General features: G+C 50.4%; 2 protein-coding genes across 2 annotated transcripts in view; one reads left to right on the forward strand and one right to left on the reverse strand.

Moving 5' to 3' along the window:
• Ccdc149 (coiled-coil domain containing 149) overlaps positions 1-21647 on the forward strand; it is a 129831-nt gene that overhangs the window by 94935 nt on the left and 13249 nt on the right. The gene's annotated exons all lie outside the window — the stretch shown is intronic.
• Sod3 (superoxide dismutase 3) lies at positions 1968-7441 on the reverse strand. The gene is made up of 2 exons (XM_046423572.2): positions 7310-7441; positions 1968-3432 (listed from the first exon to the last, which is right to left on the reverse strand). Exon 2 carries the CDS (start codon positions 3414-3416, stop codon positions 2682-2684), a length of 735 nt encoding a protein of 244 aa, XP_046279528.1. The 5' UTR covers positions 3417-3432; positions 7310-7441; the 3' UTR covers positions 1968-2681.

Below are 21647 nucleotides of genomic sequence, written 5' to 3' on the forward strand. Positions count from 1 at the left end.
CAGCAAATATAAGGAGATTAACAAAACAGATCTGTAAGATTCGAGGAGTAAAAATAGACTCCAGAGGCCATGCAGGGTCCAATGGGCGGTCTTGGTGGCACCCATAAGGTTCTATGCCAAGAGCCAGATGTCTGCCTTGTGGTTCACGGTCTTCCCTTCATCAATCCACCCCCACCCGCCACCCACCAGGAGCTGGGATAGCAGGGTTCATCTCAGCCAGCCATTCAGTGGCTACAGTGGATGCAGAAGTCCTTTTTGGAAACCTCAGAGGTAGCCACCTTCACCTGGATCCTTCTGGTTGCATGACACTGTCTTCTAAGTCAGCCCAGTCCATTAATAGGGAGCTGTTTTTCTGACTTGAGCCATTGCTTTAACTAGATATTCATTAGATCCTTATCAGGTAAGCAGGTGCTATGCATCTGTTATGAATAATACTTGATGAAATCTTCAGAACAATCCAGTGTGAGGATCTGATTTTACAGATAAGAAAACTCACGTTCCGAGAAGTTGAATGACTTGTTCAGGTCACACAGCTTCCAAAGCTAGGGTTCAAACAGCCTTCTGACCTGAACCTGAGTTGGCTACTGCTGTGCTAGACAATTCCTTTGCCCTCCCAGAAAAGTGGTTTGCCCTCCGATTTGTTACTGGCCTCTGGAGCCTCCCAGGATAATGTGCTAATCCTACTCCCATTAACAGAAGGAAAATGAATGAGTCTGCTAAGGGGTCTCCCTGGCCCTGTCTATGGGCCGAGGGTGGGGAAGAGGAAAACTAATAACAGAAGACTTTAACAAGCACCTGCATTCTTTGGGAAAACACAAACCAAACCCCCTTGATGATCCTGAGTCAACCTTTCTCTGGGCAGCAGAGGGGAAGACAGGGTGGGGGTGATTTATTCCCCTCCTGAGGATTCCTGGGTAATTGCTGCTGCATTTTCACAACTTTCTATTGTGCATCTAAGCAAACAGTCCATTTAAGATCAGGATATTTAAAGACTCCGTTTGCTAGTGCCCTTTCAGTGCTGACCCGGAAGTTTCCAGTGAACATTTCAAACTAGGAGGAACCAGGTGGTGGAGCAAAGCCACCAGCCTTTTTCTCCAGTTGTCACTAGGGTTTAAGGCAAGATGTTAAAATAACAAGTTAGTCCTCCTTAGAGGCAAAAATAACCAATGGGGATGGGTTTCTGGCTGTGGTTCAGTTTGACTCACTGCCTGCTGAGTCTGGGAGAAATGGCCTCTGAGCATCCAGGGAGGAATATCCACAGCTGGGAAGTGGGTCTCCGGGGAGGCAGTTACCACAAGTGCTTTTGTTTGGTGAATGAAGGGGCATGCCAAGACTCTTCTAGTGTGTGTACAGGTTATAATCTTCAAAAAGGGAGCAGGACCCCCGCCCCAGCCCCAATCAAAATCAGCTGCATTTGGGGCCCACCACTTCCCTCTGCCTTTGCAACTTGTCCTGGCACAGATAATTCCAGCACCTTCGGATGCCAGCACCAAGCCCTGAAACTCGCCAGTAACATGGCTTGACTGGTAATGACTTGGACCTTTGGGAAGTATACCAAAGGCTGCATTCAGAGGCAGAGGCCACTGCCCAGCTAGGCTGGTGCTTGCCTCATCCCACCTTGGCCATTGGCATTGAAATCACTCCCCTGGGCACTTGCTGCAGATGTTTTTCTCCCCTCCTTTTGGATTCCAAAGGAATTTGGGATGTGTATTTCTCTCTCTCTCTCTCTCTCTCTCTCTCTCTCTCTCTCGCTCTCTCTCTCTCTCTCCCTCTCTCTCTCACTCTCTCTCTCTCTCTCACACACACACACACACGCTTACGTATATATTACATATAACAAACATGTATGGATATATTTTTCTGCTATCTCAAAAAAAATCAAAAGCAAAAAAAAAAAAAAATTACAGCTGAATGTGGAAGAGAGAGCTCAAACAAATAAAAAGTAACCAAAACCCCAAACACATGACTGAATTGCTGCGTTTTTAATGTGCAACACAAAATCGCTAAACATCCCCGCAAAGAGCAGCGCTCTCGGGCTGTCTGGGAGACAGCAGAAGGCGGAGGCCAGAGACCTAACAGGGCGGCACTGCAGGGGGGTTGTGAGCAGGAGAGAAGGGCCCAAGGAAGCCTTAGAGGACTCTCAGAGGGCCTAGGAATAAAGAAAAGTGGGGAGGAGAAGGTCCTCAGGACAGAGAGGGGTCTTTGGCAGTAGGTGGGGGCTGAAGGTCACAGAGGACCACAGGAGAAGGGACTCCGGTGGATGGCATATTTCAATGCGCCTTGGGGCGCAGGGGAGGGGTGTGTGCAGGGAGCTCAGAGATCCTGTGTGGCCCTCAGGATAGAAAAGGGGGAAGTATCGCACTCATGGAGGACACCTCAGGGTATAGGGTGTCTCTGGGCGCAGAGGGACTCAGAGGCAGAGGGGTGTCTAGGACGATGGATTTTTCTATGGACACAGAGGGGTTCTCTGTGAACGTGGGAGCGTCACTGGTGTGGAGAGGGTCTGGGGCCCGTGGAGGTGTCTCCGTGTGAAGGGTCCTGGGGTACACAAGGTGTCTAAGGGGCAGAGGGAGCTCTCCAGTAGCCGGGGGCGTGGGCGTGGGGGGCTCTGGGGTGTGTCAGGTGAGGGGCACGCAAGGTGTCGGGCCTTGGGGCTGGGGACACAGGGGACTGGGTGGCGCTCAGTCGGCCTTGCACTCGCTTTCGCGCCTCCGCTTCCTGCGCTCCGCGTGCTCCTGCGCCAGGCGCGCCCAGGGCGCGGGGCCGCTGGCGCCCAGCACGCAGCAGGCAAGCCGGCGGCCGGCGTTGCCGTTCTCCACGCTGGCCTGGTTGCCGCCGCGGCCCAGGTCGTCCTCGCCCGCGTGGACCACCACGGCGCGACCCATGATGGAGTGCGGGCCGGCGAGCGAGGCGGCCAGGCCGGCGCGGTACTTCCAGAGGCGGCCGTCGCGCACGGCGAAGTTGCCGAAGTCGCCCGGGTGCCGCGGGTGCGGCGCCCCGAGCGGGTTGTAGTGCGGCCCGGTGGACTCGCAGCCCTGGCTCAGGTCCCCGAACTGGTGCACGTGGATGGCGCGGATGGAGCTGTTGGGCTCGGCCGGGAAGCCCTCCAGGTCGAAGAAGGCCTCGAGCTTGGCGCCCGGCGCCGGCTGCCGGAAGAGGACCAGGCCGCTCACCCGCGGCTGCGCGGCGTCCAGCGAGGCGGACGGCTGCACCCGGCAGATGGCGTGGAGCGCCGCGTCTGGCCCGCCGGCCGCCGGCCGCCGCTGCGCGACCTCCTGCCAGATCTCCAGCACTTTGGCGTACATGTCGCGGATCTGCTCTGCCACGTCGGAGCCGGGCCCCGCGGACTCCGGGACATTCCAGGTGTCCGAGAGACGGGCCGCCAGGAGCAGGCAGCAGCACAGCCAGGCCAGCATGGCCGGGGTCAGGCACCTGCGGGCGCCCCCGCGAGGACGGGGCGGAGCAAGCCTTAGTCACTGGGAATACCCAATCGCAAGGACCCCCACCGTTGTCAGATCCACCCCCCAAGTTCCCAGGGGGCGTCCGGACCCAGCGTGCTTTTGTGCTGTTTCTCAAGGGCCTGCTGAGTAGTGGGCACTGGGTGTAAAAAAGGATGAGACCCCAGCTGAAAAATCTCGAGAGATCTGAGTCTCCAGCGATTTGGGTTCTTTGAGGCCCTGAGTCCCTGGCATGGAAGGAGTGGGCCGCAGGGCGCAGGGGGCGGGGTGTCTTAGAACCCTTCGGGCCTGCCCCTCGGCATCCCTCCCTGCTCTTTCTACATCCTTCCAGCAGACAGACCTGCGACTTAGGTCCCTGCCTTCTTGGTATTTGCATGTACTGTGCCCTCTCCCTGCAGTGCCCGCCCGCTGCGGTAGACTTGGGGTTTATAGAGATACAAATTTGGGTTTTCTTGGGTATCCCCAGCACCTGGGCCCACAGCAGGCAATAGGATGCATGTATCTGGTTGCTAAGAGAGGACACCAAGTGGGGGACAGTTGGGTACAAGTCACTCCAACACCATCCTGTGATTGGAGTCCTGTGCTGGGGTAGGGCAGAGAAAGCCATGCCCATCTCCCTGGGGGACTCTAGAAAGGCTTCCCAGGGGAGTTGACTTTCTAGTTGGGTTCCATAAGATGGAAGTTTTCCGGGAGAGCCAGATAGGAAGGCCTATTGGACAAGAGGATGTTCACAGGCTGGGAAAGGTTACAGTTTGAGGTTGGAGGAAATTCAGTGTGGCTAGAGTGTGGGGCTCTCTCTCTCTCTCTCTCTCTCTCTCTCTCTCTCTCTCTCTGTCTCTCTCTCTGTTTCTCTCTCTCTTAATAATTTTTAGATGTTGATGGACCTTTTTTATTCATTTATTTATACGCGGCACTGAGAATCAAACCCAGTGCCTCACATGTGCTAGGCAAGCGTTCTACCACTGAGCCACAACCCCAGCCTGTGTGGCCTCTCTTGACCAGGCAGGAGCTGGGGCTCAAGAGGGAACCTAGAACCAGGGACAGAGGAAATGACTTTGCCATGCTAAGGGGGTGGTATTGGCTAGGGAGCTAGTGCTGGTTTAATCAGAGGAGGTGATAAGAGGTGTTTTGTTTTGTCTAGTATTGTGTATTCAAACATGCTGGAAGACAGGAATTTGAAAATTCTCACCATGCAGATTTGCTAATTGAGGAGACAGACATGCTCACCCTGATCGGACATTATACAATGTGTATATGTATGGAAATAGTGGTGTATGGTATCCCATTACACATGTACAGATAGCATGTGTCAATTGAAAAATAAAGCTCACTGGCAGGAGAAAGGATAAAGGCTGGGCTCTAGGGATGGAGAGGACAGGGAGGGGGTGGTAATAATCTAGGGAGAGAGAGACCCAGAGAAGCAGAGCTGGAGAGAACCTGAGGGAGACCAGTTAGGAGGCTGTAGCACTAACCCAGGGAAGAAACCCAGAAGCTCTGGCCAAAGTGGAGGCAGCTAACAGAGAGGAGGGCGTGGCTGATCAGCCCTGGCAGGAGGACAGGAGCAGCAACAAGTGCAGACTTCTGAGGCTCCATCAGGGAACACTGAGTAGTACAGTGGGGAATAGTCCCAGGACCGCCCCGCCCCATGGGTTCCAAAATCTGTGGATGCTGAAGTCCTTCATCTGAAGTGGCGGAGTGCGTGTGACCTGCGCACATTCTGCGGCATATTTGAACTATCTCTGGATTACTTACTGCATTTACCAATGTAACTGCTATGTGAATACTTGTCATACTGTATTGTTTAGAGAATAATGACAATTGGGAAAGAAAAAAAAAAGTCTGTGCATGTTCAGAGCAGACACAGTAATTTTTTTCCCAAGCATTTTCCACCTAAAGTTGGTTAAATCCACAGACATGGAACCCAAGGACATGAGGGTGACTGTACTATAACTTCACAGGGCCACTGACTTTCTTAGCCCTCCATTCCTTACCTGTAAAATAAGGCCAGTCATAATACCCAAGATCATGGTAAGGATTAAGTGAGATATTTATAAACCAGGCTACTTTCACATTTTAAAATCTGCCCACAGGGATTAATGATGCCCCCAAAGAATTGGTTCAAAGGTCACCTGCTCTGCCAAGTCCTTCTTCAACACCTCTGGCCATTTAAAAAACAAGCTCTAAGATGGAGTGTCTCTTCCTTACATAAGCATTACAGAAAGTCAATTGAGAATGGGTGATTAAAGGAATGGATTCTGGAACTGGCTTCACAAATCCAAAGCCCGCTTGCCACTTACGCTCTAAGTGCCATTTTCATATTTATAGAGAGCAGCGAATAAATGTCTGCCTGCAAACTGTAGCCAGGCCTGCTCCCCACCCTCCCACCCCCAGCCTCAGCTCTCTGATCTGCACAGACAGCTAGGGACACCTACCTCAGAATCTTGCTATCAGGCTTACAAGAGACCCTTGGAATTTCTGACCCTTATTGAACACACAGGTCTCGTCTAAATCCCAACATGCAAGGAAACTGAGGTACAGAGAGGCCAGTATCCTGCCGGAGGTTACACCGGCGCTAAGTGCTGTGCCCATGATTCAGTCGTCACGTGCATAGCTCTCTAGGGCAGGCAGCATAGAGCCTATGCTAGAAAGTTCTTAGCAAACAGTAGCTGGTAGTCAGCAAAGAGAAGCTGCAGATGAGATGTCAGGACGACCCACTGAGAGAGGCTGTGGAAGCCAATGGAAGGAGGAGGTTCTAGGAACTGGGGGTCTTCCTGTGTGCCCTGGCCTGGAGCTCTCTGTCAGCAGGGACCCTTGTCCGGAGGCAGCCTGCCACTCAGGAGCACCTACACCTGGAAAGTTCTTCAAACAGAGCAAAACCAGCTTGTTTGGGGGCCTCAATGGGCTTTGCTTTGCAGGAATGCCAGGGTAATAATAAACAGTTTAAAGAGGTGTTTTCCTCTTAAATCTAAAAAGGAAAAGAAAATGCTTCCTCACACCCAGGAAAACTAGAGTCCTTACTTCCTAAGCCTCTGCATCCTCCGCACCCCCTGCCCCTGGAGGCCCTACATAAGCTCAGTCTTCTGGAACAGTCTCCTGCCCAGTGAGACAGCAAACAACCAAGTGGCTTTTTGAGAGCCTGCTTTGTACAAAGTTCTGTAGGGACAAAGCTATGGGGGTGTGGGGGGGGGGACAGGGAGGGACAGGGAGCCTTGTCCTGAATCAAAGGAAGCCACCAAGCCTTTATCTTCCTCTTGGCCAGTATCTGGGTGGCCCCCAATTCCTTGCCCGTTCCCTGAAGCTTCAGTAGACATGCCGTAGCAGGCCATGTCAGAGGTGGGACACTGGTCACTTTGTCCTGCCTTCCTGGTGACTCCCTGGACTTCTTCCTGATCACCTCCTTCTTGGGCTTGGGTGCTTGAGTCCCTCCACAGCCCCCAGGAAAGAGCATGTGCTGGGAGCCAGAGCTGGCCAGGCGCTTGACCTGTGCCTTTGCTAACCAGGGGGCTTTGTAGGCATGTGCCGTCCCTCAGGGCTCCAGCACCCAGCCGTGCAGCGTCCTGAGGACAGGCTTTCCATCAGATTTCTTTTCTGTGACACTGAAGTCCTCACGGACTGGCCTTTCTCTGTGCACCCAAAGGTGAAGCAGTTTTTCTCCCCCCCCCCGCGTTGCCCCCTTCTCTCCTGGCCCCCACCCTGTCCCTGGGGTCCCTTCCTAGCTTCAGAGCAGCCAGGTGTCATTACTCTCCCAGGAACCTGATCGAGTCCTTTCCCAAGAAGAGTCCTGTGCCCCGCCCCGGCTCACAGTAGGGACACTTGGGGAAGAACAAGATGGACCCCAGCTTGGCACCCACCTTTGCAGCACTTCCAAGAGCACTTTCCCTCCTGCGGAGCCCGAGCTGCACTGGCCACCAGAGGAATGCAGGTTGTCCCCTGCTGGGCTTTGTGAGCCAGCAGAAAGCCGGCCCAGCCTGGGGAGTGGTTAGCAGGAGGGAAGAAGGTCATTGGGCCTGTCAAAAAAAAAGGCGTCCAGATGTCCCTTGTTGCAGAATTGCCTGGCCTCCTGCTCCTCTGTCCACATCTCCCCCGCCCGGGCTCTCTTGCCAAGTGTCCTGACTTCCCTGGTCTGTGCAGAAGGAGCCACTGACCTTCAGCCACAGCGGGGGACTAAAAAAAGAGAGAGAAAATAGCTTGTTGGGAGAGGTGTACAATGGCCTCTTTATTGAGAGGCCTTTTATTTTCTCCTGATTTCCGCAGCTATTGACTCATTTTTCTGGATGCTGACGTGTATCGAAGATGGGCACAGGCACCTGGCAGCTGTGTGTGGCGTTTTCTCCAGGACTGTGCTGCCACACCTTGCACACGTGAGAGGCAAGTGTGGCAGGGATCACACACTCAGGCTGCAAGGCCCCAGCTTTGTCACTTCCCAACTGAGTGCACCTGGCCCCGTGACGTCCCTGCTTGTGCCTCCCTTTCCATCTCTGTAACATGGGTACGGGATGCTGGCTAGCCTGAGTGATCACCACGGAGATCAAATGAGATAAACATGTCAAGTGGGAACCCAGTGCCTGGCTCTCGTAAACAATGTCATTAGTACGTTACACAGAATGACAATAACAGTAACCCTGTTGTTGTCACTGCTGTTGTTAAAATGACAGAGGAGCCTTTTAAAAGAGTGAGTGGTCTGGAGGGACCTTTCCCTCTAGGGTGGCCTTTTTTCCTTTTGCTGCCATGAACTCAATCGCAGCAGCTCTTTCCAGAAATAGACGCCTCTCTTTCCCAGAAAGGCACACTTGGGAAAGGCACTCACCACTGCCTGTCTGTCCCACATTCCTTCAACCAGTGCTGACTGGGAGCTGCATTCCAGCCAGGCTGCATGCTGTGTCAGGGACCCAGAGCTGCCCCTTGGGATTCACAACCTCAGGAGGGAGATGGCAGAGTCAACAGATACAGCCAGGGCTGAGTGAGAAGTGCAGCTGGGGAGGGAAATACAGGGTCCCTGTGAGGTCCCCAACTCGGGCCTGGGCAGAGGAAAGCTTGCTAAGTAATCTCGACCCCAGGGTCCCAGCCCCGGCTGATGGCTCGGCTGCCAGCAGCGACTTCTTAAACCCCTGTTTTAGATGAGCAGTCGGGAGCCCAGCTTGGCAGAAAGAGAGAAGCACTAAAGACTTTGTCCAGGAGCCATTCCAGGAGATAAGACGGTGACTTCCCAGAACTCAGGGCCCCCTGCCCCGCGGTCCCCGCTTCAGGCTCACGGAGAGCTCAGCACCTCTGCAGGATGGATGTAGCTGCCCTCCGCTCGCGAGGGTCAGAGCTCCAGATGCCACCCGTCCTCTGCCCCACACTGCAACAGTCTGGCTTCTCACTGTGAACCTTTCATCCAGTTTTTTTTTTTTTATCTTCACTTTCATTCAGTTCTTGAAACCGTTGTTACATAAGCTCCTCGCCACTGTTTCCGTGGCACTATCCCCACTAAACGCTTTGTGATTTCTTCTAAGTGTCAAGAAAGCGCTCCTCCATCCCCAGGCTCTAGGGGGCGTGACAAGCCCAGATTCACCTTCACCCTCACCCTGGCAACATCCGCTCCCCCTTTGGTAGCCGCACCCCAATGTCCTTCTAAGAAACCGCTGCAGTTTTGGTCTTGGAGGTGACACCGACTTCACCCCTTGCTGCAGAGGTCAGTTCATGGCTTGGGTGTGATCAGTCAGGGTTCACGGACGATCCACTCAGAGACAGTGCCATGCAATGACACTTTTGCTTGGACCATAAAAGAAGATGTATCCTCTCGTCCATTGGACTTGAAACTAGAGAGAAAAATCTGGAGTTTTCGTAGCCACAACTCACCATGAAGGGAGAGCCTGTCTGAGAATATGGGCAACGAAGAAGGAAGTGAAATAAAGAAAAGGAAATCTGGATTTGGTGGCATTGTTTGAGCCCCTGGGTCTAGCCATACCTGAAGCTTTGTTTTCATTATGTGAGTCGACACATTCTCATTTTGCTTAAGTTATTTCGGTTGGGTTTCTGGTTGTGACTGAACACTTTATGAAGCACTTTCTCATATAGAATCTTATTTAATGCTTATTAAAGTTTGTGGGGTGATTATTAATTTGTCCACTGTCTAAATAAGGAAACAAGATTCAGGGAAAAAAATAAAGAGGGGGTCAAAGTTGCGGTGCTAGAAATTGGGAAAGTCAAGATCTAAACCCAGGACTCTGATTCCCAAGCCTGGCCTCTTCATCTTTACATTTTATTACCACCAACTAGTGAGGAGATGAAAGAAAAGTGAGAAAGAGTAACTGGTGAGTGCAAATTTTGCAGTTATTTTTGTAACATCAGCAACCGCCCCCCCCCCCCCAACGACAGCCTGAACCGTTGGCCTCTGGTGCTTCCCACCTCTGTTAATGTGTAATGCAGCAGACAATCCAGTGGACCTTGTTGAGCCGAAGAGTTAGAGACACATTCAAAAGTGCTCTCCTACCCATGCAGCAGCGCCCTCTGCTCAGGAACTTTGTACCTTTTCTGTAGGAATTCCAGTTGCCAAGAGCTGCTCTGCCATTGTGCTGGGAAAGCTGATGGAATTAAGTTCCACAGATAAACAGAGGGGAGACCAGCAGGAGAGAGTTTTTGAAAGCCACAGTGAGGGCTTCAGATCACCTTCCTGCCACGTTGTTGCCCACCCAGGGCACTTCAGACTCGCCTGAGAAAACCTAGAGTGTGTCTTGCCTCCCAGAACCCCCTGGCCCCTGGGGGTGGGAGTGGAATCAAGAGAGCCGCAGGGTGCAGTCTGTGCTGTGCCCAAGCACATCGGGGTGATAGGAGACAGCAGGTCCTCACTGGCAAGGTGTGCGGGAAGGGAAGCGTCCGTCACCTCTACGAACAGGAGTCAGATAACAACATCCAGCGCTCATTAAGTGCCTCTGTGTGCCAGGCGCTTGCTGCCAATGGACAAGCACCTTTTATTCATGGTCACAGTGCTGCTTACAGGGAGGAAGAGGGACGGCTCACGGTGCCACGGTGCATTCTGCAAGCTTCCTTTTTACTATGAACATGTTGCCCTGCCCTTCCAATGTGGTCACGATGACCCCAGGTAGGACACAAAAGCTTGTTCTGATCTGAAGGACAGCTGTGCAGAACAGTCCCCCAAGAAAGCCCGGGGGAGCTCGCTCCAGCTGAGCCCTCGAGCTCCGCTTCCTGCTCTGCCACTCAAAGCAGCACCGAGGTGCCGGGACTGAGAAGCATGTCCTGTGCTTGTTACCTCCCGCTGATTGCATGGTCCACTCTAACTGGGAAGAGAAACATTCCAGCTTACTTTAATCACACTGATTTAGCAAACATACCCGCACCCAACACCCTGGTCTCCCCCTTTTCTTACTCCCTCCTACTCTAGCAGCCTGAAGGATGGACACTGGCTTTCCCAGAATCCCTTTCAACTAACAGTGGTCACGTGGTCCAGTTGTAACCAATGAGCTATGACCTGACGTGTCTCTGGAGAAAGCTTTAGTCTCCTTTATAAAAGGAACAGAAATAATGGTGCCTTTCCCTTTCCTCTTGCCTGAAGAATGGGTAGATGCCTGGCAGTGTGGCAGTGACCTCGGGACCATGACTGGGCGAGAGTGAGAACATAAGGCCATCCCCACTGAGCACTTAACCAACACCAGCTCTGGACTTCTTGCAGTAGGAGAGGATAATCCTCCAGGTACCATGGCTAGCGGGCTTCTGTTACTTGCCCCCAAATGCATGCCTAACTGGTGCGGTGGTGTGTCAGACCCTGCGCTGGGCGCCATGACCATGAAGAGGTAGAAATCTCAGCCTTACATCAAGGGACTCCTATTCTACTTGGAGAGATGTAGGTTTGAGGGACCATAGAAACTTCCCAGTGTTACTCTCCTATTTTACAGGTGGAAAATAACACCTGGAGAGGTTGATTGACTTGTCCAGAGTCACTCCTGTTAGATGCCAAGGAAGGACGTGAACACCTTGAGCCTTCAGGCTGGTGACTTCAAAGCCACCAGTTCCATCTCTTCACCTTCCCCTGCCGCCCCTCACACACACCCTGAGGAAGAAGTATTCTCCCCAGTCTGAAAGCCAGCTGGGCCGGGCCCCTTTCCTCCACACCCCAGGGTGGGCAGACTAGCCGACAGGATGGCAGAAGGCCCCAGGGAGGGGCCAGAGCACAGTGCCCACACTGCCACCGAGAGCAGCAGGCCCCGAGGGGAAGCAGCAGTCCCCACTCCTGGGGTGACGGAAGATGTCGGCTGGAGGGAAATGCAAGAAACGAGAGGTCCTCTGGCTCAGCCTCTGTTCTAGAAAAGCAATTAGGAAGTTGAAATGCTGACAGGACTCAAAAACCTCAGATTCAAGGTCCGGGAGGAAAACAGGGAGTCAGCCATGTGTCTCATTCAGAAGACGAATCCAGTGTGGTTCTGGCCTCTCTCAAGACGCCTCACAGTCACCAGCACAGCTCCAAACCACCGCCACCCCCTAAGGCAACCACGGGGCAGAAGCTTGGGGAAGGTGGGAAGGCTCCGTGGTGCGGTCCTGGCAGGGTGCTTGAATTCATGTCACAGAGTTTAGGAGCAATCTTATAAAGCAGCTGACCTCCTCGTGGCCATCCACAACTCCTAGTCCTTCCTGAAGGACCTCAGTTGAGTCTTGAGACATCTCCTTATGGCAGGGATCTGCTCTGAGCTGCTGGCAGCCCCGGTGGGGGACCGAGGAACGGCACTTCAGCATGTCTGAGCAATTTCTGCTCACACTGTGAGATCAAAGCAGGAGTTTATCTCTCATGGGTCTATTCCCATCAAAAACCAAGGCAGAAACACTCTGGCAGTCAAGTTCATGGGGTACCCACATAATGACAGACATGGATCAGTGCACCTGGAGAGGATCCAAAACTGACCTACTGCCTGGCCCAGTGGTGCACGCCTGTGATCCCAGTGGCTTGGGCGGCTGAGGCAGGAGATTCAAAGCCAGCCTCAGCAAAGGTGAGGCACTAAGCAACTCAGGGAGAGCCTGTCTCTAAATAAAATACAAAGTAGGGCTGGGGAGGTGGCTCAGTGGTCGCGTGCCCCTGAGTTCAATCCCTGGTACCCCCCCAAAAAAAAAAACCCAAATCCTGCCTACTGTATATGGTCAATTGACTTATGATAAAGTCATCAAGGTAATTTAATGGACATAGAACAGTTTTTTCAATACATGCTACTGGAACACCTGGCTATCCACGTGGAAGCAAAATAACCTTCAGCTTCTATCTTACAACACGGGAAAATCTCTTTTCAAAATGGAGCACAAGCCTAAGAGTAAAAGTAAAAGCATAAGACTTCTAGCAGGCAACGGTGACTTAGTGGAACACAAAGAGATAAACCATAACAGAAAAATTAGGGCTTCATCACAAGTAAACATGTTTGCTCTTTCATAGATACCTTTTAAGAAGCTGAAAAGACAAATCACCAACTGGAACAAAATATTTCTAATACCTACATCTTTCCAAGGGCCTGTGTTCAGAATAAAGAACTCATAAGTCATAAGAAGAAAGGCAGTCCAGTTTTGAAGATGAGCCATAGAATTTTACCAACTCTTTACACAAGAAGATATTCAAATGGCCAACTTTCCTTGGCTAAAAATAGTCAGGGAATGTTAACATGGGTGAGGATGTAGTGTAATCAGAACTCTCAGGCATGACTGGTGGGCGTGTGACATGCTACAACCACATTGGAAAACTGTTCAAAAGTTCTTCATGAGGTTAAATACAGTCCACCTAAATAGGATCTGATCCTTTCATTCCTGGGAAATGAAAATGTCATGTCCACAGATACATATGCTTAAGAGGATGGATCATTAGAGTCCCCTGGAAACTTCACCAAGATCCATCAGCAGCTGAATAGACAAATATTTATTTTACCTACACACAGTGGAACCCTATGCAGAATTAAGTTGGAACAACTACTGGCCCATGTTTCAACATACATGTATCTCAGCAGTGTTTCTCCAAGTGACACAAAATAGTACATGCTATATAATTCCATTTATACGAGGCTCTGGAATGGGAGACTACTCTATTGCCATCTAATCAGAACAATGGCTTCCTGGGATGGGGTGGAGAAGTAGTGTGTGGGGGTGGGGTTGTCCTTAGTTCCAAAGAAGCAAAGGAAGTCTCTTCAGGGTGCTGGGATCGTTCCGTATCTTGAACGTGGGTCGCTTAACTGAGTGTTGACGTGGCAAAGATCATGCATGTCGTTGCTTGTAAGTTAGACCTCAATAAATTTAAAAAGCAGTGACCTCTTGTAAACATTACGGAATAAGAAGACTGGCAGATGTTGAGTTAACCTCGTTAGTGTGAGGCTGACCTCAAGTTCAAATCCTCTGCAGGCAAAGTTATCCAAATAGAATTTTGTATCATGTTATTGATACTTAAAATTCAGTCATAAGGAGTTGGGATGAGACTTCCAATGAGCAAGCATTCTGGATTAAAGAGAAACCTTCTCATTCACTGGGGTGAACTTTGTCCTGTTGAGGACTTAAACCATCCCTGAGACCACCTGCAGAGTGCACTCCTCCAGAGTGAGGTCCTCGTTGGGGACCCCAATCTCACAGGACCACCACTCCAGACCTCAGGCTGACCACAGTGGTAGTTCCCATACACCACTACCCCCTCCAAGCCTCATTGTGCCCACATGCAAAAACAGGAAAGGAATGAAATTAAATCAAATAATGAGATTAATTATTAATTAATAACATGTAAGGAAATCAGCAAAGCGCATGGTAGATAGCAACCACCACAGTTTGTAATTTAATTGCCCATTTTTTAGGAATAATTTGTTTTATAAATTGGGCTAGAGAACACAATGCTACGGGGTTGGGGACGGGGAGATAGTGTGAATGTGAAATGCACGGCTCTATCTCGTCACCTGTGTCTGCTTCTGCTCTTTGGGACTCTGGGCGCCGGTGCCTTTTGTTTGTGCTTCAGTTGCAAGTGACAGAAATGCAACTCATGCCAACTCCAGCGCAGAGGGGTTGTGCTGGTTCACCTAAGTGAAACCCAGCAACCTGTGGTCTAACAGCCCTGCAGCTTCTGAGGGTCTGACCGAAGGTCCATGGAGTCACCTCTGAGGCAGGACAGTGTGAAGGACAAGGGAACTCAGGGCTGAGCCGGGGGCTCGGCACCACCAGGACCACATGGGGGGTGGGGGGGAGAAGACAGCCAGCCACGCTGATCTGCCCTAGTTTTGTCATCTGACAGGTGGAATCTACCCTGCCCACCGCTGTCCTCTGCGCAGGCACACTGAAGACCACGGGGGAGAAGGCGGGATCAGGTCCGTGTCCTGGGAGAGGTCCTGTCCCGAGGAGCCCACGGCACCTCACGGATCCTCAGTTTCCACACCTATTCCAGCAACACCTGGTTCTTTACACTCCCAAGAATGTAGCTCCACCTGAGAAAAGGGCTCTTTCTAGTGAGAATCCGTAGTTTGGTCTCGTGGTTCCAAACAGACTTTGGAATCTTTTTCTTTCCGTTTGTGCAGAGTCGGAGTTTGTCCAGCCCCACCCTTTGGTACACAGGAGGTGGAAGGACAGGGAGGCGACGTTTGCTTTTACAAGTATTCTTTTTTCACAAGAGGACTGTTTGGTCCTGGGAACATTTTAATTGCTTCCTGTTATGAGACCAGTCAACTACGATGAGTGAATCTGACCATTCAGGTGGAAGCCATAAGCTCTAGCTAAAGGGACAAGAAACCACATTGCGACTTTTCAGACGGCAGCCAGGAAGTGTCTCAACCAACGCCAGTGCTGGGCTGGCATGTTGTCACCATCACTCTGTGTTTGGGGACACTCCACATTCTGTGAGCTGTTTACATGATTCGTTCCATAGACACTGTTTGTTTTCATGTGGTGGTTAATCCTTGTTTTTCTTTCCTAACAGATACCCACTTTGTTCAGGTATCTATGTCTCCCCCAAAGGACTCAGGGGGTCCCAAGGAAAGTTCCCCATTAATGTAGATCAATCAGTACAAGCTGGTCCCAAAGGATGGCCGGGCAGAGAGATGGAGGAATCTGGGTCCCGATGATCTGGCATCATTTTAACCTCTAGACTTCCCACTCTGTGATTTGATTATATAAGTTAGTGCGAGCCAGGGTTTTCTTTTACTAGGAGCCAAAACTAACAGAATTTGTCTCACCCCGTGAGGAATTGGCCTTCATGAAGGTGACGTCCAATAGAGAATGCTTTATCCTTTACCCACTCCGGGCTCCAGAACCCAGACTGCTTGCTGTTTACAATTGGATCAACCCAAGAGTCTCAGCCAGGAATACTTTTGGCTGCAAATAATGGAAAATATGATAAAAAGTTTCTGAAGCACTTGGGCATTTGTCCCATGAAACAGAAAGTCCAGAACCAGTAGGGGGGCGCCGTCACACCCGCGGGGCTCGTAGCGCTCCCACCTTCCCTTTCCATCAGCAGCGGAGTGGAGACTCCTGACCCCGGGCTGATGGCCTCAGAGCTGCAGGGTGGCGTTCACACCTCCAGATGTGGTACTTCATTTCAGGCAGGAGGAAGAAAGGGGAAGCGGCAGCATCCTGTTCCCAGACAGCTTCAACTGATGTCTCATGGCCAGAAATGCATCACGGTGCCTGCCTGGACACGCGGGAGCCCAGCAGAGCAAGTGTCCTTGGCTGAATGTATGGCTCTTCCAACAAAACTGAGTCTCCTTCCTTAGGAGGAAGAGGGGGTATTGATGAGGCAGGTAGCCACGCTGGTTCCAATGTTTATCCTTACTACTCTCAAGAATTAAGGACACCCTCTAATTTCAGATTTTATAAAGAGAGCAATAAGAATAGTTGAGGGGGTGGTGCACGCCTGTAATCCCAGCAGCTCTGGAGGCTGAGGCAGGAGGATCGAAAGTTCAAAGCCAGCCTCAGCAAAATCGAGGCCCTAAGCAACTCAGTGAGACCCTGTTTCTAAATAAAACACAAAATAGGTCAGGCTCAGTGGTTGAGTGCCCCTGAGTTCAACCCTTGGTACAAAAAACAAACAAACAAACCCCCCAAAAGAATACCTGAGGTCAGGGAACCAAGCTCATTCCATGGGGTTTAACTGCTTACTGTCAGGCAGGAACAAAGAGGACCTAGACTACAAGCCACCACAATCACAAAGTCCTGCATATTTCTGCTCTGGGGGGGGGGGGCGGATACAAGTCTCAGCAAGCTGTAGCTAAGGAAAGTTTTACTACCAGGTCTTCCTCACTGTTCGTCATCCTGGTTCTGCGCTGCTTATAGACTTCTTCGGGTACCACAGTGGGTCCCAAGTTGCTTCCCGGTAGCAGAGCTGGTTGCCACAGTCATCCATTCATCTGTCCACTTATTCCTTTGATCTAAGTTTTTGTGTGTTCAATCAAAGGACAGCCTTCTCAACGATGCTTCTAGAACTTCAGCTTTGCTCCGCTAAGGCTACTGCATAAGTCCGTGTAAATATCCCTTTGACACATGCTCAGTATTCTTTGTGTTGCTTTCTCTCCGTCAGGGCTGGAGGGCTACTGTCTGGATCTATCTGTCTGTCTGGGGCAAGCTTCAATCTTCAGCCCGAGAATGGAAGCATTTTGTGAGGTTCTGGTTTTTTATGGGAACAGCAAAATTTTCAGGTTGGAGGAGTGCTGGAAAATTCCCCTCCCAGATCTACCACTGACTCTGCGACTCAGGGACATGTCCAGCGCAGCAGAGCTAAGCAATGACTCTGTCTCTTCCTTAACCAGCCCTGGCCCCTGAGCACATGGTTTTTGTTGCGAGAACTCATGGGGTTGGGTGGTGTTTCTGTCTTCACACAGGGATAAAACAAGTGGCTGGAAAACAATTAGGAAACAATTTGACATTTCTCTTTGGGCTTAGACAAGAAAATCTCGACGCTCATCTCCAAAATTTCCAGTAGAGCACTTGTGTTTTCCAGGAAAGGGAAGAGAACCTTGCATGGACCCCTGTGGGCACAGGGGTGATTTTCTAAAGGTGTGAGAGACAGCTGGGAAGTGCAGGCGGGAGGCGTCTCCAGAGGCAGCCGAAGTAAAACAGCTCACACTGTGAACACGTGTTGCTTTCTCACAGTTCTGCAGGCTGCCCAAGGTCAGGGCCTTGGCAAGATCAGTACCTGGCAAGGGCCCCTTCCTGTCCTCTTGTGGTCTGGTCTCTGATCTCTCTTCCTTTTCTTGGAAGGACACTTATGCCATCACAGGGGCCCATCCTCGTGACCTCACCCAAACCCATTATCTTCCCAAGCCCTCACCCCCTAATTCTGTCCTTTGGGGATCAGGGCTTCGAGGTATGAATGTGAGGGGACAGAAACCTTGGCCCCAAAGAAATGTCCAAAGATGTGTGAACTGGGCATCTGATGGGGAGGCAGAGGTGTTCTGAGTGCTCATTACCTTGTGACATCCACCCCACACTCAGTGACCTTAAACCACCACCATGTTTATCCTATCTCATGATGCTGTGGGTTAGCTGGGGATGGACTGGCAGACCCTCTCCAGGTCTTACTTGGCTTCCCTGTGGCAGTTGTAGGCTGGACGTCTAGGTCCTGGGTGCCGAGATGGCTTCTCTCATGTGAGAGCTCACCCTCCAAGGCTTCTACACGGGGCCTCGTGCTTTGCCTCATTGCTGCAGAACAAGAGATCGGACTTTTTCTCTGGAGGCTCCAGACGGCAAAGGTTCCAAGCATTCTTAGTGCCTGGGTTCAGAAATCCAGAAATATGCTGGACATGGTGACTCACGTCTGTAATCCCAGGAGCTCAGGAGGCTGAGGCAGGAGGAGCACAAGTTTGAGGCTAGCCTCAGCAACTTAGCAAGACCCTGTTTCAAAATAAAAAGTAAAAAGGGCTGGGTGCATAGCTCAGTGGTAAAGTGCCCCTGGATTCAATTCCCAGTTTCCAGAGAGAAAGAGAGAGAGAGAGAGAGAATGAGAATGAATGAATCCAGGAATATTATAACATTGTTATCAAATTCTACTGGTCACAGCAATCGTAGGCCAACCCAGGATTAGAAGAGTTTTAAGCACCAGGAACAGAAAGCACTGGACGAGTCTCGTCTATTTTGCAGTTTGATTGTGCCACCACCCGTGTCCCCAGAGCAGAGATACTTAGGAGATAACTCTGACTGGGGGGATCTGGGTTGTGAAATAGAGTTGGGTAAGAATTTGGAGTCAAGCTCGGAGCCAGAGAGACTTTCAATAATACACTCATTTCCTCTCCACAGCCCCTCATATATTTTTTAATAACCCTTTCCTTGGAATGAAGACAAATCCTCTTTGAAATCGCTTGTCCTGGTCCCACCAGGGCCGAGGAAGGCTTTCTGGCCACCTGTAGCAGCACCTTTATTTAAACAAAATGTGTTGATTATTTTTAGCATAACTGAAGCCCCGGGAGACTAATGAGGTGCTAACAGTGTGTGTTAATTATGTGATTTTTGTTGTCTTCATTAACGTTAAGCTTCTCCATCCTATTTGGCACCTGAAACCCCAGGAGAGCCGCCTCACTCTCCTGACCCCACATCCTCTGGTGCCCCGCGGTTCACACAATCACCTAAACATACATCATTCCCCCCACCGCGAGCCAGATGAGCAGGGCTCACGCATCCTGGAGACCTTGGATTCCCCACTTTTATTCTTTTCCATTTTTAATCTCCACTATTAGTTGCTGGATCTTACAGTAAGTCCACAGTGCAAGAAGCTAGCGACGTGAGCTCATTTTGGATCATTTAGAGCTGACTGTCCTTCACTCCTCAGAAAACTGCCAGGGAAGCTGAAAGCCAGGAAGAAGAAGCACAAAAAATCAGCTTTCATTGTTTTTTGCAGGCATTTTAATTAACCAAGCAATTGTGTTGCATGCACATGCCTTGGATTATTTTAAACTTCTGCAATATATGCTATACCTCTGTCCCGAGCGACAATACATCCCATCCAGAATAACCTTTCCCCAGGAAGCAATGATCACCTAGCCCAGACTCATTTGAAGTCGCAATCAACGTCCCTTTCATGAGTGTCTACATTGCTGATGTTCTGGAGAGACCATTCTGCAATGGCGAGAGGGCCTTATCGCAAGTCCAGGAGGTAATGGAGTTCAGGATTTCAGCCGGGCATGCCTTAATGATCGCCTCATCAGGGTGTATGAAGTGGTAATGAAAATAGCAGGTGAATCTGACTGGCAAATAGCACATTCTGAGTCTTCCCAGTAATTAGAGTGGTCTAAAAATGGAACGGACTGTCACACGAGGTGGTGAGTTCCCTGTCAAGAAGGTAAGCTGTTGGGGTGGGGGTTGCTTGTCAGGTGGGGGTTAGACTCAGTCTGTTTGGGGGCCTCTTCCTACGTTCATCTTGATCCTGTCACTGGTCTAAGCCTACAGAGAGCAGTAGTCTTGACTCTGGCCATTTGCAAGCCACGTTCCAACATGGAGTGTGACAGAGCAGGAAGCCAGGCAGTCCTGGGTTCAAATCCCTGCTCTGCCACTTAACAAGAGCAGGTGACCTCAACTCTGCACCCCATAAATGAGGATTGGAATATATTGCTTCTAGGGCTGTTGCAAGAGTTACAAGTGGTGTATTTCAATTATGAGGCCCAAGGTCAGCACTCCATAAATCACATTTCTGATGACCTTTATGACTCTGATTCTTTTACTTTGGTGTTCACTCTCCTCTTCAGTGATACAGTTTTGTTTTACAGGAGCCACGTACTAGTGCCAGATGAGTTGAGAAAAGTAGATTGAACCAATTTTCCCAAGTAACCATCTAAGGTGCCTGCCTGAGCAGGCAGAATCCTGCAGCACCATCCCCTTCCCAGAAAAGTATATGTGCATTGCTGAGTGCCTACTGTGTACTGGGCACAGGCAAACATTGCCTGAATTCTCTATACCATTGCCATGTCAACTGTCAGAGAAAGGCCTGATCATCCCCATTTCACAGAGGAGAAAGCTAGGTTGAGAAAGGCTACGCATCTAACCCAAGGCTTTGCAGTCCTGCCCTGGATCTGCTCACCCACTCTGCCACCAAGCTCCATCCAGCATGCTCCCCTCACATGGCAGTGACCCGCTGCCCTTGGAAAGATACTGCCACCAGTTGAACTGACCAACGGGAGCTCCTGGGAGTTGATGTTGGAGAATGAAGCCAGACTCTTAGTTTCTAGGTTCCAAATCAATTGTGATTTGCTATAATCCTGTTCTTTACCCGTTTGCCTTGGGCTTTCAAAGGGAAGGCATGTGACTGTCAAGACTTCATGTCCACTCTTGTCCTCATGGTCCCAAAATTTTTTAAATACAGAAAGGAATGCAACAAGCTGTCCTGGCCCCCACACAACACACGATCCACGTTTTTAAGTGTGTCATTCAGTCTGTTCATAATATTGCACAACGGTTACCTCCTTCTAATTTCAAAACTTCCCCCTCACCCAGAAAAAAAAAAGGCTATCCATCAATAACACTCCCCACTCCTCCCCCTCCCTTCACTGGTAGCCACGAATCTGCTCTCAGTCTGGTGAGTTGGCTCCGTTTGGTCTGTTGGGGGCTTCTTCCTATGTGGATATCAGACAAAAGGAATCGTGTAACACGCGACCCTTGGTGCCCGACTCCTTCCACTTCACATACAGTTTGGGTTTCCTCCACTTTTTAAAAAATTATTATTATTTGCATTACAATAGGGAATAGGGGTTCCTCCACTTTGTAGCTTTTGCTGACACTTCATTCCTGTTTGTTACTGTATTTTTAATTGGCACATAGTAATTATAAATCTTTATGGACTACGGTGTCACATTTTAACACATGTATACAAATGAGTAATGATCAGATCTGGGTAACTGGAGTATCTTTCACTTCAGACACACGTCACTTCTTTGTGATAGGAACATTCTGAATTCTTTCTATTAGCTCTTTCGTGATATTCAATTAGTGGTTGTCATCCATAGTCATCCTGCTGTGCTACAGAACATTAGAAGTCACTCCTCCTGACCCCTGTTCCCTGGGAGCGCCTCTCTCCACCCCTGCCTTCTCCATGCCCGCTCCAGGTTTTGGTGGCCACGATTCTATTCTCTACGTCTTTGAGACAAATCAACTTACATATATAAGTGCAAACGTGTGACCTCTGTCTTTCTGTGCCTGGCTTATTTCATGTATCCCTTCATGCCTTTGTATGGCTGAATAAATAGTCTGCTGTGTTTGTTCATTAATTCATCC

Source organism: Marmota monax, unplaced genomic scaffold (genome assembly GCF_021218885.2).
Source record: "Marmota monax isolate L192 unplaced genomic scaffold, Marmota_monax_Labrador192_F-V1.1 WCK01_AAM20220418_F8-fsc00009, whole genome shotgun sequence".
Lineage (NCBI taxonomy): Eukaryota > Metazoa > Chordata > Mammalia > Rodentia > Sciuridae > Marmota > Marmota monax.